The sequence below is a fragment of the Mustela putorius genome, unplaced genomic scaffold, assembly GCF_011764305.1.
Source record: "Mustela putorius furo isolate JIRA1106 unplaced genomic scaffold, ASM1176430v1.1 tig00003909_pilon_pilon_pilon, whole genome shotgun sequence".
Classification (NCBI taxonomy): Eukaryota; Metazoa; Chordata; class Mammalia; order Carnivora; family Mustelidae; genus Mustela; species Mustela putorius.
The window spans coordinates 42,250,782-42,277,174 of NW_025422057.1; the positions used below are offsets into that span (position 1 = coordinate 42,250,782).

Genomic DNA, 26,393 nt, shown 5'->3' on the forward strand with positions numbered 1-26,393 from the left:
CAAATACTTAAGTTGTGATTGCTATTAAAGTGAGTTTTTAAACAGGTGTGCTGCTTAAAAATGGCCCTTAGCAGGACCTAAAGGTTTGCCCTTTTAATTATGAGGTCGTGGAATGTTCTTTAAAAAGTTCTTTAAAGGGCTGTATTAGGGTCACAAGAAGGCTTCTCTTGCCTTTTGTATGAGGCTGTTTCCATTTTCCGTCTTTGTGCTTTCTGCTACAGGTTTTTAATCAGGACTCTAGAATAAAGTATGCAAAGACTTATATTTCTACTTGGCACACTTTCCTTGCCAGCCAGCTGGGATTCAGTCTACACATCCTGCCAAATATTGAGATAACTACTGCATAGGATCTTAATTTGCATGACTGGTTTCGTAGCCAATATATTTTTTTTCCATTTGCTTAAAGCTGTACTGAGTGTTTGTGTGTTAGATGGATGTTATTGTCAGGAGTTTAAGAACTTTGATTAGGAACTAAAGATGATTTTTATAAAGGGTTGCATTATTCTATTCCTGAAAGCTTAAAGTAGGCCAGGAACTCCTGAGGTGAGATGAGATTTTCATCTGCTTATTGGATAAAGTATAGGTGTCTAATGAGGATTATTAAAGAATTCTGAAAGTATAATATCACGAACAGTTACTAGTTTTCATTTAGGTACTGAATATATTGTTTAGAATATATTTAAGTAGTACCTAAAATTCAGTTTTTCAGATATTTTATTTATTCATTTGAGAGAGAGAAAGTACAAGCAGGGTGGGAGAGGGACAAGAAGCATACTCTCTACTGAGCTTGGAGCCTGTCATGGGGCTCAGTCCCAGGACCTGGAAATCATGACCCAAGCCAAAGGCAGATGCTTAACCATCTGAGCCACCCAGGTGCAACTAAAATTCTTTTTAAGAGAAGTAGATAAAAGACCTATTATTTATTTAGCTCCTACTTTATTTTGAGCCCTTTATGTATCAGTTGACCCTTAATCACAACTATGTAAGCCAGGCTTTATTTCCATTTTATAGAGGGTAAAGGACAGTTTAGTGAATAATTTGGATTACTAGTAGAAGATATGAAAGACATCCACAGTGTTCTTTTCATGAATGAACATAATTTTATCATATTTAAAGACTTATATTTAAAATATGTCAACCTGCGTGCCTGAAACAAATAACACTTTATATGTTAATAAAAATAAATAAAATAACATGTCACTGGGGCACCTAGGTGGCTCTCAGTGAGGTGACACCTGATTTTGGCTTAGAGCAAGTCCTGCATTGGACTCCTCAACAGGGATTCTGCTGGAGATTCTCTCTCTCTCCCTCTTCTCCTTCCTAACTTGTGCACTTTCTCTCTCTCTCCCAAATAAAGAAATCTTTAAAAAAATAATAGTGTCACTGTACAGTCATTTTTGATGTTGGAAATAACTGATGGGAACATATTATGGATTCTCTCTTGTTGTTATTTAAGTAATTCTAATAAGAATTTTGGCCTAAGTAGTTATAATACTTAGTCAATAAAACTGACCTTATTTTTATAAGTAATAAATATCTTCTATTTTTAATTTTTTGTTATATACAAATGGAAATTCAGTATGCAAATTCTGAAAGATTAATTTTGCTTATTTTGTTCTAAAGTAGAATTTTTTTTTTTAATTTTATTTTTCTTAAAGATTTTATTTATTTATTTATTTGACAGAGAGAGAGAGAGAGAGAGAGATCACAAGCAGACAGGCAGGCAGAGAGAGAGAGGGAAGCAGGCTCCCTGCTGAGCAGAGAGCCCGACGCGGGCCTCGATCCCAGGACCCTGAGATCATGACCTGAGCCGAAGGCAGCGGCTTAACCCACTGAGCCACCCAGGCGCCCTAAAGTAGAATTTTATTTTTCAGATTTTACTTATTTATATGAGAGAGAGAGAGAGAGAATGAGAGACAGAGAGCATGAGAGACAGAGAGCATGAGAGGGGAGAGGTCAGAGGGAGACGCAGACTGAGCAGGGAGCCCGATGCAGGACTCTATCTTGGGACTCCAGGATCATAACCTGAGTCAAAGGCAGTTGCTTAATCAACTGAGTCACCTAGGTGCCCCGTTTTTTGTTGTTGTTTGTTCGTATGTTTGTTTATAATTTATTAACTTTTTTAAAAAAGTTAATAAGAGAGAGAGCACAAGTAGGCAGAGAGGCAGGCAAAGAGAGGGGGAAGCAGGGTCCCCGTCGAGCAGAGAGCCCGACGTGGTGCTCGATCCCAGCACCCTGGGATCACTACCCGAGCCGAAGGCAGAGGTCTCAACCCACTGAGCCACCCAGGCGCCCCATAGTTTATTAACTTCTCTAGTAATCTCTATACCCAGCATTGGGCTTGGAACTCACAACCCCGAGGTTAAGAGTGGCATGCTCTTCCGACTGAGCGAGCTGGTGCTCCAGAACTTTTAATTTCTTGTAAAATTTTTTTTTAGTAAAAGGAGAATTATTTTCAGGGTCTGAGCAAATAACAAAAGTGCAGTAGACCACTAACAAGTTTCTTTTTGGATCCAGGTTGAATACCAGCCATGGGAGGGTAGTACATAGAAACTTAGAAACTATAAGCATAATCTCTGCCCTCTGGGAATGGAACTCTTGATTGCCGCTGATTAATAAGTAACTGCTTTTAAAACAATGACCAACACATTTGTATAATACTTGATGCTTTTCAGAGATTTTCCATATGCCATATTTTTAGAATTTAGAGCCAGATGACACATATATTTTTCTGGTCCAATCTCTGACTCCAGGAAGCAGTCCACAACTTTTCGAGAGCCCTGATAGTAGAGGAGGATAAATTAGTTTGTAGGAAGGTCTGGGGGAATGCCTGCCTTCCATCCATTCAGCTATTTTAGTGTCCTCTATGCTGAGAGCTCATTTATGCCAAAGAACAAGATCTTGTCTTATTCACATTCTAGTGGGCAAGGCAGTAGATTGAAGACAGAATAAAAAGTGTGCTGAAAATTATAGAAAGATAGAAGGATCTGAGATGCCTGGTTGGCTGAGTCAGAAGAGCCATGTGACTGGATCTTGGGGAACTGAGTTCTTGTGCCATATTGGGTGTAGAGATTACTTAAACTTTTTTTTTTTTTTTAAGATTTTATTTATTTATTTGAGAGAGAGAGAGAGAGCATGAGAGAGGAGAAGGTCAGGTGGAGAAGCAGACTCCTCACGGAGCTGGGAGCCCCATGCAGGACTTGATCCCAGGACTCCGGGATCATGACCTCAGCCGAAGGCAATCGGTTAACCAACTGAGTCACCCAGGCACCCCTATTTTTTATTCATTTGAAAAAGGTTTTATTTATTCATTTGAGATGGAGATAGCATGAGCAGGGGGAGAGGTGGAGGGAGAGGAAGAAGCTGGCTCCCTGCCAGGGAGCCTGGTGCACGACCGCTCCATCCCACGACCTTGAGAGTATGACCTGAGCCGAAGGCAGCTGCTCAACCGTCTGATCCAGCCAGTGCCCCAATAAATAAACTTTAAAAGTGGAAAGAAAAATATAGGGTCCTGTGAAATTGTATAATAGCCTATTTACTGGTCTGAGTGAGGGGTAGGGGCAAGGCTAACATTTAACTTGAGACCTGCTGTACTGAGCAAAGGATAAAAGTGACAGCTTAGTAGCATGGGCAGTAAGGAAGAAGGAGACGTTAAAAATGATTCTCAGTATTTAATGTGAGCACCTGAACAAATGGTAATGTCATTCTTTGAGATAAAGGGACATTTTGAGGGCAAGTTCATCAGTTCAGGTTTATGCACATTGAATTTGATGTATTTGTGAGGGTTAGGATATACTAGTATGGAACTTAGATAAGAAGTCTTGGTTGGAGATAATACATTTGAGATTCAGCATATAAATGTTATTTGAGGTGGCACCTGGGTGGCTTAGTCAGTTAAAGGTCTGACTCTTCCTGTCAGCTCAGGTCTTGATTTCAAGGTCATGAGTTCAAGCCTCCTGTTGGGCTCCCTGCTTGTGTGTGGAGCCTACTTAAAGTAAATAGTAAATGAATGAGTGAATGAATGTTACTTGAAATTACAGGATTACATGAAGTAATTGAGAATGTAAGAGGAAAAAGCACTGTGCTATGAAGAACTTGTAATATTTGATGGAGAGAAGAAAAACTAGATAAGGAAATTGAATAAGAGCAGAGCATCAATAGGCACATTGAGTCAGTGCTATCTTATAGAAGCCAGCAAAAAGGTGTTCATGAAGGATCAACTGAATTGGAATGTTCTCAGGACCACAAAGCTGGCATTGGAGTATGCAGCTTGGGTTGAAACAGTCTGAGTAGTGAGTACATAGTGAGGGTATGGGGGTAGCAAGAATGTACATGACTTGTTAAAGATGTTAGATGGGGAGAAGAGAGGTTTTGAAAAGTTATGAGGTGATGAGAGGGGTTCTGCAAGGTTTGATTGCATGGAAGAGCCTTAGAACATAGGCTTCAAAGCACAGGAGCGAGAGAGGTCTTGGGAGAAGGATGCTGCGTTTTCTGGACAGGAGGAAAGATGGTTGAGAATGTGAGCTTCCTGAGAGGTGGAAGATAAAGTGGCTTATGGAGGAAAGTGTTTTTTCCCCCATGAAATGATAGAAGAGGTTATCCCCGGAAGTGGGAAAGAAAGGCAAGGAATTGCAGGGGCTGGAGTGAAGGAAGGAACAAAGGGTTTAAATTGATGTTGCAGAAAATGGAAGGAAGAAGTTGTGAAGAGACAATTTTTGGATATTAATGAGACCTTAGTGAAGATAATACCATTAGAAACTCAGTTTCTAACTTCCCTCATTATATTTGTGCCCCTCCTCCCACCTTTAGCCATGAACCTGCACAGAATGTAGAATACTGGAAAGGAAAATTAGATTATCCTGGATGGTCATTTTTGTCTAACAAGATGTGGTGTGAACAGATAGAGAAGGAAGAATTTAGGGTATCGCCCAGAGAGTGATTGAAATGATGGACTGTAGAATTTAAAATGTTTAGGATCTGGACAAGGCTGGTGGATAGGAGAAAGGAGAGAAGAGGGGTCAGTATACTAAGAGTCTTACTAAATAAAAGTTAAGAATGGGGTTACTGGAACAGGTTAGGTAGTTAGTAGACTGTGATTGAGAGGTGAAGCCACTTTGGATAGAAGTGGCTTTACCTCTCAGTCACAACCTGCCACCACAAAGATACCCAAAACTATCCAATCTGATTTTGATATTTAAGAGGTGAAGCTTTCTGGGACATGACAAGTTGCTTCATGAAGCTAAGAACTGGTGTCTGAGCTGGAATGTAGAAGACTACAGATGGGAGATGGTTAAAGAACTGTGAGGTCAGGAGATTGGGATTTGGTGGAATTCAGCATGATAGCAAGACTGGCATGAGAGGTAGGTTATAAATCCTGTGTAAAACCCTTAAATGAAGAATAAGAGGTTGTTAGATGGACAGGTATGAGGAAGATTAGAGGGTAACTAGCTGAGTGGCACAAGCCTCAAAAGAATGGGCTTTTTATAAGAGGGTGGAGTCATAATAGTTTTATAAACAGGTTCTGGGGAGCTAGAATACCAGTGACCCCAAAGCATCCTACTCTCAGATACATAAAGGGGCTGAAGAAGAACAGACATGTGTAGTCAGGGTTCTGCTAGGGCATGGAATTGGTTGAAGGAATGAATCCCCAGGCATATTTGAGTGTCCTGATCACCAAAGCCTGCTTGCTTTAGACATAAGGGTTTGGGTGGTGGTGATGCTCATTTTTGGATTATGATATTGGAAAGAAGTACAGATACATTTTGAGTATTAACATTTAGGAGAAGGTAGATCACAAGATGTGTTCACGTTTTGGATCAAGACACAGAGAAAGAGGTGAGAAGCATACGTTAGAACCAAATTTTCCTGTAGCAGTTTTTGAACCATATATATGCAAAAGATTTACTGAGAGAGAGAGAGGACAGAGAATGTACGGGTGTGTACATGGAGGGAAGGGACAAAGGGAAAGAATCTTCAAGCCGACTCCCTGCTGAGCGTGGAGCCTAACTCAGCTGCAGCCCAGGACCCATGATACCATGACCGGAGCCAAAACCAAGAGCTGGATGCTTAACTCACTGAGCCACCCAGGCACCCCTCCCCATATATTTTTATAAGTTCTAGTCTGGATTTATTAGTCAAGGTTCCCACTGAAAATAGGTTGTGTGTCCTAATTAGGCTAACACCAGGAAAATATAAAGGAGCTATTTAGAAAAGTGTGGGGAGAATGTTAGGGAAAGCACAAAAAATGGTGTTGTCGACTTGGTTAGCTGCAGTGAAGCTATTATCACCCATTTTCACAGGGACAAGAAATCATTTGAGTCTTATAGTGGAGGCCACCTTAAGAGGAACAGTATTCTGTTGAGGGGCTTCATAAGCAAAGGGCTGGAGGGGTAATGTACCTGAACCTGTTTCCTCCTTCCCTCCTTTGTCCTGCTGGGGGTCCTCATGGGTAGAACCCAGTAGAAGAAGTAAGGGGACTTTGATACAGGTCAGCCTCCTGAGAGGGCTAAGATCAGGGTGGAGAGTGGATCTGGAAGGACAAGTGGAAAATACTTGATGTAATATCTTAAAACAAAACTGCTAAGTTCTGTGGAAATACATACATTTGTGTAATTATTACCAAGATACAGAATATTTCTGTTATCTCGAAAGTTCCTTCATGCTTCTTTTTGGTTAGTTCCTTCTCTTACTTCCAGGCCCTGGCATTCACTGATCTGTTTTCTGTCTCTGGTTTTTATCTTTTTCAGAATGTCCTATACATGTGATCATGGTATATAGCCTTATCAGCCTGGTGTCTTTGAGTTAGCATAATGCTTTTAAAGACAGTTCCATGTAACAGTAGTTCATTCCTTTTTGATTGCTGAGTAGTATTCTATTATATATATACTGTAATTCATTCATTAGTTGGAGGACATTTAGATGGTTTTCAGTTTGGGGCAGTTATGAGTGAAGCTGCTATAAACTGTCACATTGAGATTTTTGTTAGACATATGTCCTCATTTCTCTTGGATAAGTACCTAGGACGGGATCGCTGGTCATGAAAACATTGATCATAAATTTAAATGGTTGCAAAGGGTATAATTTCCTATGAAATAATATAATTTTAAAGTAAAACTAACACTCCGTATAAGTATCAGTGATTTTTTTAACCTTTTTATTGTAAAATAAAACACAGATACGGAAAACCACACAATGTAATGCATAACAATATGCTTAGTTTAATGAATTATGAGAGCAACACCCTTATGACCAACACCCACATTAAGAAATAAATTTTGGCAACCACTCTAGAATCTCTTCCATCTGTCCCTTCCTTCAGTCCAGAATAACTGCTCTCTTGCCTTTTATCATAATCCCTTTGTTACTTGCAAGTGCTGTAATTATTTACTGTTTATTTTCATATATTAAATAATAATAAAAGAACAAGTTCTTTTTTTAACAGCCAGATGATTTACAGTACTCCTTTTTCTTTTTGAAATATTTCTATACCACCTCCCCTTCAGAATTTTATCCTAATGAACATACTTATGCTTAGCCTTTTAATGGTCATCCTTTTCATAATTCTTTGTACAAAAATGTATATCTACTTAAACTTCTAAGAATTCTCTGTGATTGTCATGCTCTAGGTATTTAAAAATTCCCCTAGATTATTTGCACAATTAATAGTGCATAATTTATCAAATATGAATGCTATATGTTAGAGTTAGGGTTTAAAAGAAAAATACTGCTGCATGGTTATGTCAGTATCTATGTGCTGTAAATTTCTTAAATGGGTCATTGTTGATATGAGACTTTTGGGTTGCTTTCATATTTTTGTTCTCTTTTTTAAGTTGCTTTATTTTTCAAATACCACTTAATAACTCTATGACTATCAACTAGTAACTTATATCTGTTATATTTAATTTGCAAAATGGGGTACAGGTTCACATTTCCTTATATAAAACCTTCGGGGCCAGATTTGTCTTGGAATTTAGGATGATTTTGGAATATAGGAAGTGTATATATATATATATATTTTTAAAGATTTTATTTATTTATTTGTCAGAGATCACAAGTAGGCAGAGAGACAGGCAGAGAGAGAGAGAGGAGGAAGCAGGCTCCCTGCTGAGCAGAGAGCCTGACATGGGGCTTGATCCCAGGACCCTGAGATCACGACCCGAGCCGAAGGCAGCGGCTTAACCCACTGAGCCACCCAGGCGCCCGGAAGTGTATATATTTTATATTAATATTGCCTGTCAGAGTCTGAGGCGGCACTCTAATTGAACACCATGTTTGTTCAGAAAAAGAAAATAAATTCTGAAGTATTTGTATTTATTTAAATAGTCTCACTTAGGTGAGGTCAGGTTTTGCTTCAGAATGTATTATGAGAAAACTTAGTTTTCAGAGCTTTTTGGGTGTTGCAATTGTGGATAAAGTCTTATGAACTTGTAATAATAGTGCCTACCTCAGATGGTTGCTATTAGTCAAATGAATTAATATGTAGAAAGTATAACAGTATGGGGCATATACTTAGGGCTTAGTAAGTATAAATATAGTTCAACTTTGTTTTTTTCTCAACTTTATTGAGATATAATTAACATATAACATTGTGTACTTTTTTTTTTTTTTTTTTTTTAGGAGAGAGAGGTGGAGCAAGTATGTGTTTGCGGGGGTTCAGGGGTCGGCAAAGGGAGAGGGAAGAAGGGAGTGAATCCCAAGCAGGGTCCATGCCCAGCATGGAGCTGGATGCAGGGTTCTATCTCAGGACCCTGAGATCATGACCTGAGCCAGAATCAGGAATCAGACCCTTAAGCAACTGAGCCACACCGGTGTCCCATGTACTTTTTTATTTTTAATTTTTTTTCTTTAATATATATTTTTAAAAGTAATCTCTGCATCTAACATGGGGCTTGAACTCGCAACCCCAAGATCAAGAGTTGCCCGCTCCACTGACAGCCATCCAGGTGCCCCTGTACTTTTTTTTTTTACTTTGATTTTTAATTGTGAATGAAATAAAATACTTTTTCATAAGTTATTCATTTATATTTTTCTTTAAATTGCTTCTTTATGTTTCTAACTTCTGTTTTTACTGAGATGTTGACTTGCTCATGCATAAGACTTTTTAATATATTAAGGAAATTAAATTAGCCTTTTGCATTTCCCTAATGACTACCAATGAGCATTTTTCATGTGCTTATTTGATATCAGAGTAGTTTCTTTGCTGATACCTGTTTATTTTTTTGCTCATTTGTAATTGGGTTGTTTATTTTCTTTTCTTTTTTTTTTTTTTTTTAAAGATTTTATTTATTTATTTGACAGAGAGAAATCACAAGTAGATGGAGAGGCAGGCAGAGAGAGAGAGGGAGGGAAGCAGGCTCCCTGCCGAGCAGAGAGCCCGATGCGGGACTCGATCCCAGGACCCTGAGATCATGACCTGAGCCGAAGGCAGCGGCTTAACCCACTGAGCCACCCAGGCGCCCGGGTTGTTTATTTTCTTGTTGAATTTAAAGAGTTCTTTATATATTTTGGATAAAGATCTTTTGTAGGTATATTTAGTGCAGACATTTTTTCTGGGTCTGTGGCTTGTCTTCGCATTCTCTTAACAGTGTCTTTTGCAGAGTAGAAGTTAACTGATTTTAATTAAATCCCACTTTATCACATACTTCTTTTATTACAAGGGAGTATACTCTTTCCCCTAGGCATTCCCTTTGGAGACTTCTAATTTAACGTTAATGTTCCTGCTCTCAGCCCTTACAGTTTGTATGAATTGAATGATTTCTACACATTGAATAAGTTTGTTCCCTCTTCTCATGACAACAACCCTGATAATTAAAGACAGCTTGAAACAAACAAAAAAAGAAAAAAGGCAGCTTGTTTGTAATGGAGGTTCCCCTTTACCCCGTAAATTAACTTTTCTAGTTACCTCCTCTGTATTTGATGAATAATGATCTCCAAAGCTTCTTCTCTGTCTGTACAGTCTCCTTAGTCAGGTTTTGTTTAAATCTAGTCCTCAGCACATCACTTGATTCATCTAGCCAAAACATTAGATGTTTAATCTGGATCTTTTCTGTTAATGTGGATTAAGATGGTTTACCTGCTTTAGTATTGCAGTTTTCAGCGACTACCCTTCTAGGTAGTTTAATGTAATAGAACTTATCGCCCTCGACCTGCAAGGACGACAAGAAGCCCCAGTTCAGATGTATCTTCTCTCTCTCCATTTCAGCAAGTCTACACACTTATATACGTTTACATGACCAATCAGCGAGCAGGTTACAGGAGGGAGCGAATCAGGCCGTGCACCTAAACGAACAACTTCGCTAGCAACCAATGCTGTTTACTTCCTCTTTGGGCGTTTCACTTAGTCTCACGAGGCAATCCTAACCTGGCAACTAAACAGGCGCCATCTTTTAATGGCGGAGGCCGCCCTGGCCAGGGGCCTGCCTCCGACAAGAACTGGGCTTTTTAATTAGGTCTTTTGGATATTGGCTTAGTTGATAACTGTTGCTGTCATTGGCTTCTCTGAGCCTCTTTTTTCTCACCTGTGTAATGATGCGTTTGGTAAAAGTAAAAGGAAATATCTTTACTTTCTTATAAGATGGTGGAAGAAGTATATATGTTGTATATGTGTATATATATGTTGTTAGTCTATAGCAAATAGCATACGGTTACACAGATGTGTCTGTTATGTAGCTTCAGTAAACAATTCATAGTCAGTCTTGTCTTATTTTTATCCCTACCTTTTCCCTTTTTATAATGGATTATTTTGAAGCAAATTCCCTACATAAATGTAATTCTTTAAAAGATAAGGACTCCAGGGGCGCCTGGGTGGCTCAGTGGGTTAGGGTGCTGCCTTCGGCTCAGGTCATGATCTCAGGTTCCTGGGAACGAGTCCCGCATCGGGCTCGCCGCTCAGCGGGGAGCCTGCTTCCTCCTCTCTCTCTCTCTCTCTCTGCCTGCCTCTCTGCCTGCTTGTGATCTCTCTCTGTCAAATAAATAAATAAAATCTTAAAAAAAAAAAAAAAAGATAACGACTCCAGGGATACCCGAGTGGCATAGTTGGTTGGGTGTCTGATCTTGGGGTAGTGGGATCCAGCCCTGTGTCTGGTACCATTGTTACTCTTTTTGTAGGGGGCAGTGGAGGGACAGAGAATTTTAAGCAGTCAACTCAATCAGGACCTTGAGATCATGACGCTTAACTAACTGAGCCGTCCAGGTGCCCTGTACTGTTCTTAGTCTTCAAGGTATATAATATGTACCTTTGCCAGTTATTATGTTTTAAGCTTTTGAACAGCCTGTTTTTAGACAGTATACAATTCAAGAGACAGGAAAGTCTTTTCCATCATCCCTATCCCTCAGGGCAACCCTATCTGTACATAATGTAGATCTGCCTCATTCTTTTTTAATAGCTACATAGCATTTAGATATGTGGCTGTATGATAATTTAGTTCTTTATTGATAGGTGTTTGTATTGTTTATGAAGGCAAAAACCAGGAAAGTTGTAATGAGTTTCCTTGTTACTTATTTTATTTCGTGTTTATTATTTATAGAGTAAATGGTTTTAAATAAAACTGCTGGCTTCAAGGGTAAGTTCATTTCTTTGACGTATAGATTTCTAATTTTAAAAGATACTACCACGCACCTGGGTGGCTCAGTCGATTAAGGGTCTGTCTTCACCTCAGGTCCTGATCTCAGGGTCGTGGAATTCAGCCGCACATCAGGCTCCCTGCTCAGTGGGGAGCCGGCTTCTCCCTCTCCCTCTGCCTGCTGCTTCCCCCTACTTGTGCGCATGCTCTCTCTCTCTCTCTCTCTCTCTGTCAAATAAATAAGATCTTAAAAGAAATTAAAAAATGAAAGATATTACCAAATTATCCTTTGTAGTTATACTAAGATATGCTCCTACAGAAGTATAGTTTTATTTTTGTTTCTCTGATGTATTTTTGTTTAAAGATTTTTTTTTTAATATTTTATTTATTTATTTGACAGAGAGAGATCACAAGTAGACAGAGAGGCAGGCAGAGAGAGAGAGAGAGAGGGAAGCAGGCTCCCTACTGAGCAGAGAGCTTGATGTGGGACTCGATCCCAGGACCCTGAGATCATGACCTGAGCTGAAGGCAGCGGCTTAACCCTCTGAGCCACCCAGGCGTCCCTTGTTTAAAGATTTTATTTATATTTATTTGACACACAGAGATCACAAGTAGGCAGAGAGACAGGCAGAGGGAGGGGGAAGCAGGCTCCCTGCTGAGCAGGGATCCCGATGCGGGGCTTGATCTGAGGACCCTGGAATCATGACCTGAGGTGAAGGCAGAGGCTTTAACCCACTGAGCCACCCAGGCGTCCCTGAAGTATTTATTTGTATAAGCAGACCACTTTATTGACTGGCCTGCTAATGAATATTCACATTTCATTGATGTTGTTGTTGTTGTTGTTTTTTTAATTTTATTTATTTATTTGACAGACAGAGATCACAAGGAGGCAGAGAGAGAGGAGGAAGCAGGCTCCCCGCTGAGCAGAGAGCCCAATGCGGGACTTGATCCCAGGACCCTGGGATCATGACCTGAGCCGAAGGCAGCGGCTTAGCCCCCTGAGCCACCCTGGCGCCCGATTTTTTTTTTCTTTGAAGATTTTATATATTTATTTGACAGAGAGAGCCCAGCAAGGGGAGGAGGGAGAGAGAGAGAGAGAGAAGCAGGCTCACAGAGCATGGAGCCTGATGCGGGGCTTGATCCCCAGACCCTGAGACCATGACCTGAACCGAAGGCAGAAGCTTAACCCACTGAGCCACCCAGGCGCCCCAACTTTTATTTATTTTTAAAAAGGTTTTATATATTTATTTGAGAGAGAACAATGTGGGGGAAGGATAAGCAGACTGCCCTGAGCGCCGAGCTTGAACATGACTTGATCCCAGGACCCTGAGGTTCTGACCTGAGCCAAAGCTAAGAGTCTGGTTCTTAAGCAACTAAACCATCCAGGTGCCCCAATTTATAACTTCTGTGAGAATATTTTCCATAGGAGTCTTTTTTACTTTTTGTACTTAAAATAGATTACATGTAAGCTCACAACAAAGTTAGGCATATGAAAGATAGCTTATTTATGGGAATAAATACATGTAACAACATGTATTCTCTCTGATTGTAGGAGAAATGGGAGTAATAAAAGTGAAACTTCTAAAAATAAACTTTTAAAAAATTAAAAAAAAAACTTTTAAAAGTAGGGTTTTTTTTGTTTGTTTGTTTTTTAAAAGATTTTATTTATTTACTTGACAGAGTGAGAGCACAAGCAGGGGGAGCATTAGAGGGAGGGGGAGTAACAGGCTCCCCGCTAGGGAGCCTGATGGAGGGCTCAATCCAGGACCCTGGGATTATGACCTGAGCTGAAGGCAGACGTTTAACCATCTAAGCCACCCAGGCACCCCTGATGTAGTTTTTTAAAAATAGGGATACTAACATTTATTGTTCACAGAAACTTTTTAAGTCAGAAAGATACTTACTACATAAAACAACTAGATACAGCCTAAATAAATTTTGTGACATTAAGACAGTAGAACGCTCTGCAGTTATGAGAGTGATGTGTAGGGGTGCCTGCGTGGCTCAGTTGGTGAAGCATCAACTCTTAATTTCTGCTCAGGTTGTGATCTCGGAATTATGAGATTGAGCCCAGGCCTCCAGCTGGCTGTGGAGCCTCTTTTTAGGATTCTCTCGCTCTCCCTCTGTCCCACCTCTCTCCACCTCCCTCTTTTAAAAAAAAAAAACAAAACACGTCATGTAATATAACATTTAATTATCTGTCACAGACCTTTGTGTAGCTAAATATATGAGTACTCCCATAAGCTATTTATTAGGAAATAATTCCTTCAGTAATGCTGTAATGTAGTCTAGGTCAGTGGCTTCCCTTTTGAGAGAAATTGAAGCCCTCAGGGAAACTCTCAAAGTTTAGGGGTCTTGCTTGGGCTCTAGAGAGCTAGTTTAGCCAGGGCAACACAAGCTTCCAGACTCCACTACCAGTGCTCTTTCCATTTGATAGTAAAAGCAGTGGTGGTATATTTTCTGGTTTGTTTTTAATCTTGGCTTTGATTCTTTCTCTTTCAAAGTATCAGCTGTCAGAATCAGCTTTTAGTTTTTAGCTTTTCAGTATTTTAGGCTTAGTGATTGGTACTTCTGAGATAATGAAAACTGTAGTTCCTTCTGCTGGGAAATGTCTAAGAATAAAACAGGTATTAGATGCCTTCTAAAGGTAGGTAAGTATAAATCTAACAAGTTAAATTATGTTTAAACCCGTTGGGTAGTATTAAAAATTGTGCGTTGAATTTATGTAATCATCCCTTTGCTTATACTTGATGGTTTGTTAATTGAGATCTGTAATTGGCTTTTCTTAAATGTAAGTGCACTTTTTAAATACTTCTATTGTTTGGCATAAACATTTTGCCAGTGTTTCTCTACCACTGAGTATTGGGAGAATTAATTATAATACCAGTTTGAATCATATTTCCATCTCTCATTTAGAAAGGTTAACAAAAAATGTTTCTGATGATAAAAATTAAAGATAGCAAAAGTGAATTCCCCAAGTACAAAGTGAATAGGAAGTTTAAGGTTTGCTATTTCCTGATATGCATAAATAAGCCACTGTAGTCACTTAGGCACCAGAACTACTGTTAAAAAAGAAAAAAAATCTTTGAAGTTATATGTATATGGCATTTAGGATTAGGAGAAAGAGTAGAAAGCAGGAATAGCAAAAGAAACCTGACTTTGAGACAGGTTTCTAGACAGAGCTGGCATGCCTTATGGGCATCCTTAACTCAGAGAAACACATTGCCAGAATGTTGTCATTTATTGTGTTACACTTTTTTTTTTTAATGTTTTATTTATTTATTTGAATAGAGCATACAAGCAGAGGGAGAGGGAGAAGCAGACTCCCTGTTGAGCAGGGAGCCCAGGGGGGACTTTGATTCCAGGACCCTGGGATTACGATCTGAGCCAAAAGCAGATGCTTAACTGACTGAGCCACCCAGGTGGCCCCTGCCTTACACTATTTAGGTATACTAAGTAAATCTGAATTTAAGGTTTTTATTTGCAAAACCTGTAATACTGCTGAGAAGATTTGGCTGAGTCATTTAATTCTGAATTGATCTGTTTGCTTAACACTGTTGAAATCTCTTGAATTAATTTTTTAAAAGATTTTATTTATTTATTTATTTGACAGATCATAAGTAGGCAGAGAGACAGGTGGGGGTGGGTGGGGGGGTAAGTAGGCTCCCTTCCAAGCAGAAACCTGATGTGGGGCTCCAGGACTCTGAGATCATGACCTAAGCTGAAAGCAGAGGCTTTAACCCACTCACTGAGCCACCCAGGTGACCCTCTTGAATTAATTTTAACAAATTTAAGGGACTTGAATGACTAGGGAGAGGTCATTAAAAGACATGAGAGCTCTATGCTAAGCCTACATGGCTCAGTCAGTTAAGCATCCAACTCCTCTAATTTTGGCTCAGGTCACGATCCTCAGAATTGTGAGATCTAGCCTGTGCAGGCCTCCGTGCTGGGTGTCAGCCTGCTTAGGATTCTCTCCCTCTTCCTCACCTCCTTTCCCCCAAAATAAAAGTGAAAGTGGAAATGTCAGATATTCATCAGTTTCTTCATAATTTAACATTACTGTAGTTATTTTAAGATTAATTGATTCTGTATTCTTAAGTAGCTAGATACTCCCATTTGTTAATGTTTACATTGATGTCACTTATCTTTTTATCCTCATTTTTAATTTTTACAGATAAAATGGAGAATTTTAGTGAAGAATATGAAAAGAATAGTCACCATATTTACAGAAATGCTGAAGATAGTACAAAGAAACCCAGTGCAGAAACAACTGTAGCTTCTGGATACAAAGCTGATGAAATCAAGGAAACAAATGATACTTGGAACTCCCAACTTGGAAAAAGATCAGAATCTCCATCAGAAATATCTCCGATTAAGGGATCTGTAAGAACTGGTTTATATGAATGGGATAATGATTTTGAAGATATCAGATCAGAAGATTGTCTTTTAAGTTTGGATAGTGATCCTCTTTTGGAGATGAAGGATGAGGATTTTAAAAACCGGTTGGAAAATCTAAATGAAGCCATTGAGGAAGACATCGTGCAAAGTGTTCTTAGGCCAAGCAACTGTAGGACGTACTGTAGGGCCAATAAAGCGAAATCCTCACAAGGAGCATCAAATTTTGATAAGCTAATGGACGGCACCAGTCAGGCCTTAGCCAAAGCAAACAGTGAAACAAATAAAGATGGCCTGAATCAGGCAAAGAAAGGCAGTGTAAGTTCTGGGACCAGTTTCAGAGGGACGGTTGGACGGACTAGAGATTACACTGTTTTACATCCATCTTGCTTGTCAGTTTGTAATGTTACCATACAGGATACTATGGAACGTAGCATGGATGAGTTCACTGCATCAACCCCTGCAGATTTGGGAGAAGCTGGCCGTCTAAGAAAAAAGGCAGATATTGCAACTTCTAAGACCACTACTAGATTTCGACCTAGTAATACTAAATCTAAAAAGGATGTTAAACTTGAATTTTTTGGTTTTGAAGATCATGATGAGACAGGAGGTGATGAAGGAGGCTCTGGGAGTTCTAATTACAAAATTAAGTATTTTGGGTTTGATGATCTTAGTGAAAGTGAAGATGATGATGAAGAGGACTGTCAAGTGGAAAGAAAGACAAGCAAAAAAAGAACTAAAACAGCTCCATCCCCCTCCTTGCAGCCTCCTCCTGAAAGCAATGATAATTCCCAGGACAGTCAGTCTAGTGCTAATAATACAGGTAAGACTTTAAGAAAAATTATAAATAAATGTTTTTCAGGATTAAATCAGCTAGCTTCTGCCTAGATACTTAATTTTAACTTGTTATGTTCAATTTTAATAGAAGTACTGTGTAGGACCACACATTACCTGAGGTACAGGTATAGCATTTCATCCAGAGGCACAACATTTTAAATGTTAATAAAGTTCCACATTGTAAGGATTGATTTATAGATTGGAATCTTTTTGTTTGTGTTTTAATTCTGCTATTAGCACTTGAGAATTTTTAAGAGTGTGTGTATAGGGGTTCTAGACATCTTAATGTTTCAGCTTTGAAAATCCAAATGCAGACTTAGGGTAGATTTTGGACATTTAGAACTACACTGATAATAGATGGTTTGTGGTGAGGGAAAAATTAGAAAATTAAAATTGATGAAAAGCCTTTGTAGTTGTCTCAAAACTAATCAACTAACAAATGTTTAAAACATTCTCAAGAAATCTTAAGTCTTCATCTTAAAAATCATCCTCTTGAGTTGATTTAATAAAATTGAAAAGTGCTGGTTAAGTATTTATTTAATCTTAACAGTGACATTTAATTTGTCTCTTAGGTTGTAGGGCCAGTAATGATTAGAGGCTCTCAAGGAGTTGATAGTCTACTGAGAGAGACAAAAGAAGTATGATAGCTTTACCAGACAAGGGCTTTGTGAAGTGGATTGATTGTTGAGTGAGGAAGAGTAAGTGAAAGCCTCTGGGATACAGGAGCTATATTTATATATATTTAACCAAATACATACTTTTTCTGTATTTATTTACTAAATAAAGCTTTTGTCCTATTAAGTCATACAAGAAATATCATTATGGTGAGTTAGAATTCTGATAGTATTCTTACATATAGATTCACTTGTACATTATAAGTCATACTTGAGACTACCTACCTTTTTGTTGTATTTGGCTTAAAATTAGTTTTGTTAGATTAGAGTCAGTCTTTAAAACTAGAATTATATAGGAATAGTCCCCGAGGCTCACTTCTTACTTCCATTGCAAAAGTAAATAAGGGTATTGTCAGAATTCATCTAGTGCGGTCTTGAATTTCTTTTGGAGAACTGAAGTTGCAGCAGCCTTGCTAGTCACATGTGATCTCACTGGGCAGACAGCTTTACAGTTGCTTTCTCAGGAGGATGATAAGTAATTATGTACGAAACCTGAGCTCCTGTCTCCCTGCAGTTTACTTAGTTCTTACTGCTAACCTTGATAGCAAGTTATCTTAATCAGCAATTGAAAATCTGTGGCAGAAATTTACATTTTGAGGTCATAAAGCTTTTTTTTTTTTTTTTAAGATTTTATTTATTTATTTGACAGACAGAGATGACAAGTAGGCAGAGAGGCAGGCAGAGAGAGAAGGAAGCAGGCTCCCTGCTGAGCAGAGAACCTGACTTGGGGTTTGATCCCAGGACTCTGGGAACATGACCTGAGCTGAAGGCAGAGGCTTAACCCACTGAGCCACCCAGGCTCCCCAGGTCATAAAACTTTAAGCATTGAAATGTGAAATCATTAGGCGCCCCTTTCATAAACTTTATGTTGCTACCAAATAAAATTTAAAAATTAGAGACCATTTGATTGATACACCCAAAGTTGGAATTTGGGTGTTAATATGAAGTATGAAATAGCAAACATTTTTAAGGTTGGGCTAGCAAAAAGCCCTCCTATTTTTCTTCTTTTGTTTAGGCTGGAATAAGTATAACCATTTAGGAATTAATCTAATTCTTGGGTTATTTTTTTTTTTTGAAGACCCACAAATCATTGAGCTACATTGTACTGGGGTCATTTTCCATCTGTTGCCAAGGATAGCTATCTTTTTTTTTTAATGTGGTTTTTGTAGATGTAAACAGACATTCTTTGAAGGCCAGCATGATTCAGTATACTTAAGTTCTAGAAAAATGTTAAAGGTGAATACCACCTGATACTGTGTGTATGTGTGTGTGTATTTAAACTAGACCATTTTAATGTCGGTGTCCATAGATATCCAACAGTTATTTTACTAAGGAATTGATTTTGCCATTTACACAAAATAAAACTGAAGCACATACACTGTAACTAGGTTTCTGATTTTCTCCTTGAGTAGGGAGCAAGCAGGAGGGTGAGAATAGCAAAATGAAACTTTATACTGTTAGGAGTATTTTGTCAACTGAGTGGTGCTTTTATTCCTTTTATTTTTTCCCCCTCATAATATGCCACTCCCTCAAATGTTCATAGGTTGTTTGGTAGATAATTGGAAGTATTAGAAAGCTAGCTAGTTTTGATTGCCTTTTCAGAAAACTTGGATTTTACAGAGGACTTGCCTGGAGTGCCTGAAAGTGTGAAGAAGCCCCCAAATAAACAAGGAGATAAATCAAAGGAAAACACCAGAAAGATTTTTAGTGGTCCCAAACGGGTAAGTAAAGCACTATCTGTGATTTGTATTACTTATTTATTATTGGGGGGAGGGGTGCAATTCTTACTTATTTTATTTGAAAATTACTAACAAATTTTGTCTTTTTTTAATTTGAAAATTACTAGTAAATTTATTTATCTTCCAAGGGATATAAGTCAATTTTTTATATGTAACCATTTTTTGAAGTGTACAAAATATACCTAACATAGTTTTTATTATATGTGCAGTTCAATAATATTAAATACATTCACAGTGTTTTGTAACCATCCCATTATCGTATACAAAACATATCATCTCCAGCAAAAACACTGTACTCATTAAAAAATAACTGCCCCTTTGTCCTCCCGGCTCCAACTCCTGGTAAACACTCTTTTTTACTATTTGTCTGTTTGAATTTGCCTATTCTGGTTACCTCATATAAGTGGAATCATAAAATACTTAACCTTTTTGTGTCTTAAAGCATATTTATTCTGTCACAGTTCTGCATGCCAGAAATCCAAAATCAAGATGTTGGGAGAGCTGTGCTTTCTCAAAGCCCCTATGGAGAAATCCTTCCTTGCCTCTTTCAGCTTCTGGTGGCTCCAGGTCTTCCTTGGCTTGTTCTGAGTAACTTGCAGTATCTACCTCTGTCACATGGCCTTCTCCCTCTTTCCCTGTGTCTTCTTTTAGAAGGACCCTTTTATATACCACATTTTGTTTATTCATCATTAGGGTTGTTTTCACCTTTTGGCTGTTAGAGCCCCTGCTTTCAGTACTTTCGGATATGTATCTAAGAGTAGAATTTTTGAGACATAGGGTAGGTCTGTGTTTAACTGTCAGACTCTTCCGCCTTAACTGAACCATTTTATTACATTACCACCTGCAGCAATGCATGAGGGTTCCATTTTCTCCATGTCTTCACCAACACTTATTTTCTGTGGTTTGTTTTATTTTGCTTTTTGTTTTTGTTTCGTGTTAAAAGATTTATCTGTTTACTTGGGAGAGAGAGAGTAAGCATACTTACTCTCTCAAGTAAGAGTGCGAATGCTGGTAGGAGCTGAGTGAGACAAGCAGACTCCCCACTGAGTGGGGAGCCTGATGCAAGGCTCCATCCCGGGACACTGAGATCATGACCTGAGCCAAACTGAGAGACCCTTAAATGACTGAGTCACTCAGGTGCCCTATTTTGCTTTTAGTTTTAGGTGCCCAGTGTAGGGCTTGAATTCATGACTCTGACTGAGATCAAGACCTCCGCTGACGTTAAGCTAAGCTTAACCAACTGAGCCACACAGGCCACCCTATGGGTTTTTTAAAAAATTTTAATAACTATTCTAATGGGTATGAAATGTATTTCATTGTGGTATGATTTCCCTGACTAGTGATGTTGAACATCTTTTTGTGTACTTACTGGTCATTTGTATACCTTTTTAGAGAAATATTTATTCAAGTCCTTTGTACATGTTTAAGTCGAGTTGTCTTTTGGTTGAATTATAGGAATTTTTTACATAGTCTAAATATTAATTTATTAGATAAATAATTTGCATATAGATCCTTTATTCTGTGACTTGTCTCTTCATTCTCTTGATAGTGTGCTTTGATCACAGTTTTTAATTTCAGTGAACTCCTAATTTGTTGTTTCTTTTGTTGCCAGAAAATCACTGCCAAGTCAGGTGTCATATGGCTTTTCCCTTATGTTTTCTCCGAAGGATTTTATAGTTTTAGGTCTTATATTTAAGTCTTTGATCCATTTTGAGTTCATTTTTGTATATGGTATAAGTTAAGGGTCCAGCTTCATTCTGATGCATTATGTGGGGCTTAAACCCATGACCTCGAGATCAAGAGTCCCATGCTCCATCTACTGAGCCAGCCAGATGCCCCAAGATAACATATGTTTGTTAAGCATACATACCTGGCTGTGGTTATGTGAGTAAAGTTCTTAAAAACATTAGCAGATCTTTGATATTATTTGATGTTTAGTCCATATTCTGTTTACCCCAGCTATCTCTGAATTGTCTTTTAGTGTTTTTATTTTTCTTCCAAACCATAATCATTTAGTTGTTATATCTCGAGTCTTGAACAGTCCTCTCGTCTTTTGAAAATTCTTGTGGCACTGATTTTATTTTAAAAAGCTCATGAGGGGCACCTGGGTGGCTCAGTTGTTAAGCGTCTGCCTTTGGCTCAGGTGATGATCCCAGGGTCCTGGCATCCAGCCCCACATGGGGCTCTCTGCTTGGTGGGAAGCCTGCTTCTCCCTCTCCCACTCCCCCTGCTTGTGTTCCTTCTCTTGCTGTGTCTTTGTCAAGTAAATAAATCTTTAAGAAAAAAAAAGAGCTCATGATACTAGTTTTGTAGAATTTTCCACATTCACAGTTTGTCTGATTTTTTCCGATGATATCCTTTAGGTAATTATTGTATTGAAGTAGTATAGTGGTGGGCGCCTGGGTGTTTCAGTTGACTGTCTGCCTTTGGCTTAGGTCGTGATCCCAGTGTCCTGGTTATCAAGCCCTGCTTCAGGCTCCCTGCTGAGTGGGGAGCCTGCTTCTCCCTCTTTCTCCCCCTGCTTGTGCTTGTGAGCTCTCTCTCTCCGTCAAATAAATGAATAAACTCTTAACAAAATATAAAGTAATATAGTGGTATAGAACACTGGAAATTAGGTCTATACGCTTGATTAGATTCAGGTTAAACATATTTTGGCAAGAATAAGTCAAAGTGATAATTGTTGCTTTACATTAGAAGCTACGTAACACCTGGTAATTTTGCTCTTAATATTGACTACCAAGTGAATGTTGTGATCACCAGCTGTCCAATAAAGGTCTATTTTTCCTTTTGTAATTTAGTAAGTAAGCTTCTGGATGCTACTTTGGTACCATCTAAATATCCAGTTCCCCGTTATTTTTTCACTTCATCATTTTAGCATCCATTGTTGATCTTTGTCTGCATCATTTATTACACTGACAGTTGTAGAAAGGTGAGTTTTCTTTTCTTTTTTTAAAGGGTGAGTTTTCTAATGGCTCTTTCTTCTATATTTAATAACTGGGATTCTGTAAAGAGTTTTCTTTCTCCTTTCCCCACCACCTTGCACTCTCTCTTCCTCTCTTTCCTACAGTATAGACTCAATACTTTTTGCTTTTTAAATGTATTTATAGGAGCTCCTAGGTGGTTCAGTTGGTTAGGGGTCTGATTCTTGTTTTCAGCTCTGGTCATGATCTTAGGGTCCTGAGATGGAGTCCCATGTTAGGATCCACACTGGGCATGGAACCTGCTTGGGATTCTCTTGCTCCCTCCCCTCCGCCCCTCTTCCCAACCCCTGAGCACACACAGGCATGTTCTTACTCTCAAAAAAAAAACAAAAGTATCTACAGTAACTGGGCCTGTGTGAGCCTTTTATCTCTTGTGTCCTTTTGCTATAACTGCATCATCTTTTATTCTCCCTAAGATTTTATTTTTTTAAGTAACGTCTACACCTGGCATGAGGCTCAAACTCACAACCATGGCTGAGATCAGGAGTTTGCTTGCTCCACCACCTGACCCAGCCAGGTGCCCCAACCCCATCATCTTTGAGTATTTCCCATGCTTTCTGCACACAAGATGACTGGGACTCATCTTGTGTTTTACCTGTTTCAGTCATGGAAGCATTCATTTATGCAAGAATCCTTGGTTCTTTTGGTGGGAATAGTATTTAGAAACCCAGATCTGGATGCTAGGTGTGTTCATTGCTTTTAGGCACTTTTGTTGGACAGAACTATGAAACATGTTGAAAAATAAACTGTGAGTTCATTTTGGTAGTTTCATTTCAAATTTAAGATTACAGAATTTTGTACTAGTTTACTTGCTTTATCTTATAGTATATATTACTCTCAAAATTGTAATACCAATATTATTATAATGTTTGTAAGATCTTGCTTATTTGTTAGAGATTGAGTGCACAAGCAGAGGGAGCAGCAGGGAGAGGGAGAAGCAGGCTCCCCACTGAGCAAGGAGACCCATGTCAAACTGGATCCCAGGACTCTGGGATCATGACCTGAGCTGAAGGCAGATGCTTAACCAACTGAGCCACCCAGGTGTCCCAAAACACTATTATTATGAACAATAAGTACACTGAGTGAATTTTAAGTTTTTCCAGTTTTTTTGTCCTTAGATTATTTCATTGAGGATGAAGTCATAGTAATGTGTTCACAAATTTTTAAATACTTATATGCTTATGTTAATTGATACTCATTTACATCCATTTGTATTCATTTGTGTTCAGGTTTTTTAGCTTAGTTTTAAACTTAAATATCGGAGTCATTTCTTTGCTACTAATGTCGCTTAGAAGGCAGCAGTGTACATGTACTTGACCCGATTATGAAGCAATCTCTCTGTCCTAAAGTAAATTAGGTCATATAACCTAGTAGGCAGAAGACCTATTTACTGGTGATGGCTAATGACTGAGAAAAATTCAGAAACTGCTAATTTATAAAGCCAAAAGAGCTATGAAATTGAACTTCATTGAAACATGTAATATGGGTAAAGCCCTGCCTTAAAACCAAAGTTCTAAATAACATTTTATTTCCTGAAGAAAACACTTAAGTGTTTCAGTTTCCTTTTTAACCTCCTACTGAAATATTTGCCAAAATATTTTAAGTGAGAATTTATCAGAATTTCTTTACATATGTTAGTAATACTTAGGTGGGTAATTTTCAAAAATGAAACTTTGACCCAAGTGTTATTGTACTTTAATAAAAATAATAATGTTTTAGATCCCGTGGAAAATATGTACCCTCACAGAAATATGTAGGTAAAGAATTTAGAAGCCTACTTCAGGAAGAGAGCAACAAGAAGTTAAGCAGTATAAAATAGCTCATAGGAAATAGGTCATCCATTTGCCTTTAAGACACTAAAAGACTACTTCAGAAAGCCATTGAGAAACAGAAAAAGAAATTTTGCCTATTGAGTTTTGATGAGTGTAAAGGAATAGAGGAAATAAATAGGTTAAAATTTTAAGCATTTAAATGATATAAATTAATATAATGGAAATGATAGATGTTTTATATATAAGAAATTAGGAATTTTGTTATCTGTGCAAAAAAAAACATAGATAAGCTCATTTCTCAAAGGAATTTTTATGTAGGTTACCCCCAAATCTCCAGAGAAAAAAGAAGGGGGGGTTAAGTACGTGGGTGTAGGAAATGTTCTCAGCAGTTGTTCTAGTTCTCCATTATAATAGAAACAGCATCATGTTGCTGATAGGTCAGTGGGAGTATCTAGGTCTTCTCTAATCTGATTAGATTTAAAGACACTAATGACCTCCTTTCTGTGCAAAGAGGTAGCCCTTGGCTTGGGGTGGCAACAATTTCCTTCCCTACCTGTCAGGCTTTCTTAGCTCCAATACTGTAGATATTTTGGACTGAATAAATCTTTATTGTGGGGTTGGCCCTTGTAAATTGGAGAATATTTAGCAACACATGTGGCCTCTACCTATTAGATGCTAATAGAACTTGCTCCCCCTAACCCCCCAAAAAACCCCACCACCAGTTGCTTCAACCAAAAATGTCTGTGGACATTGTGAATGTCTTGTGGGGGTCAAAGTGGACTTCCCTCCCATACATTGCTGTGTTTGTGTGTCTTGAGAATCATGTTGCAGACTTGATGTCCATTACTCCATAATCTCTTAGTCTGTACTTTCTAAACACAAGAGCACTTTACTCTATAGCAGCAGCAGTCCCATCAACACAGGAAATTGGTTTGACATTGATAAAATAGTCTAGGCCATAGATCCCATTCATATTTTACCAATTGCTTCAATAATGGTTTTATGGCATAAGATAACCCTCCTCTCTCCCAAATAAAGAGCCCGTGCTCCAGTCCAGAATCACATGTTGTGTTTAATTGTGACAAGTCTCAACTCTCCTTCAGTGTGGAACATCTGTGTCTTTCCTGGTCTTTCCATGACTTTGACATCTTTAAAGTGTTAGGATCTGCTGGTATTTGTAGTTGCCCCTCAATATATGTGTGATTTAGGTTATATGTATTTGTTGGAAGTACCACAGAAGACATGCTGAGTTCTCATTGCATCATATCAGGTGGCACACAGTTGGCCACTTTGTACCATTACTATTGATGTTAACTGATCCTTTGGTGTCTGTCAGGTTCCTCAGCTTTCCTCAAAGTTTCACCCACTAGTTTTAGCATTCTTGCCCAAATCAGTTTTTTACTATGATGGTTGTTGGATGTTTTTTCCTATTTATGGCATTCTTTCTGCAGTTATTAGCAGTTGGCCTTCTACTTTAAGGCGGATCTTTTTCTCTGTAAGACTGTGTGTATTTATATGTTTATATTTATGTATCATTTCTTTATCTCCATATGAACACGGATTCCTGTTTCATTCAATCATTTGTTAAATACTATTAAATGATAATATCATTCTTTCAATGCCCAGTTTTCTTAGATTTGGCATTTGGATGTTTCTTCAGACTGCTTTTTGATGTGTCCAGTTGTTGAATTTCTTTACTTAATGGCATATTGAAATGTTCAGTATTCATCATATACCTTCCCAGCCCTGGAATCAAGCATTTATCTAAGGACCCCTGTTTTCTTTTAGTGGAAAATGGTATTTAGAAATAAAGGTCTAGGGTCCTGAGTTTGAGCACCATGTTGGGCATAGAGAGGACTTGAATAACTAAAGCTTTAAAAAATTTAAAAACAAAGAAATGAAGGTCTGGTGACTAGGTATGGTCACTTATTCTACATTGTCATTCCTTCTAGGCCTTCTTTGAGTTCACAGAGCTAGGAAGTATGTAAATATATGCATCTGTCTCACACACACATATTTTGTATCTATATCTAGAGCCATGAATTCACACTGATAACCTCTCACCATGTTTTATTCTAGCCTTTCCACATTTTCCCTTTGCTGATAGTGAGCGCTCTGGTCCCATTATCCTCAGTGTATTTATTTTTTCAATCCTCATGTATATACCCAGTTTCCTGACCACACAGGCCATCTCTGTTTTAGTGCAAGTAGCCAAGAGGTCCCTCTTCCCTCTCCCAGCCTCTCCATGTTAGAAAACATTAACATTTTAAAGCATGCTGCTCTAATAATCTTCCCCAGCACGTAACCAGGGATACAGAAAAGAGTTGTTCATAATAGGATCAGGGGTTGTCTAGGAGAACACATATGGCAGCAAGATGAGAAGGGTGAGGAAAACTTCTGGTAAGAATGTATTGAGGGTACCTAGGTAGCTCAG

At 38.5% G+C, this 26,393-nt stretch overlaps 1 protein-coding gene across 3 annotated transcripts in view; it reads left to right on the plus strand.

Moving 5' to 3' along the window:
• The window catches only part of WAPL (WAPL cohesin release factor), a 79,695-nt gene that overhangs the window by 8,241 nt on the left and 45,061 nt on the right, over positions 1 to 26,393 (plus strand). For 2 of the 3 annotated variants that reach the window (XR_006603278.1, XM_004765781.3), the window contains exons 3-4: positions 15,736 to 16,779; positions 19,070 to 19,188. Coding sequence is in view for 2 of the 3 variants with exons in the window: in XM_004765781.3 (XP_004765838.1) it covers positions 15,736 to 16,779; positions 19,070 to 19,188 (1,163 nt within the window). In the remaining variant the exon portion in view is untranslated. The remainder of the gene's footprint in view (positions 1 to 15,735; positions 16,780 to 19,069; positions 19,189 to 26,393) is intronic. The other variant, XM_004765782.3, reaches the window with a different exon arrangement.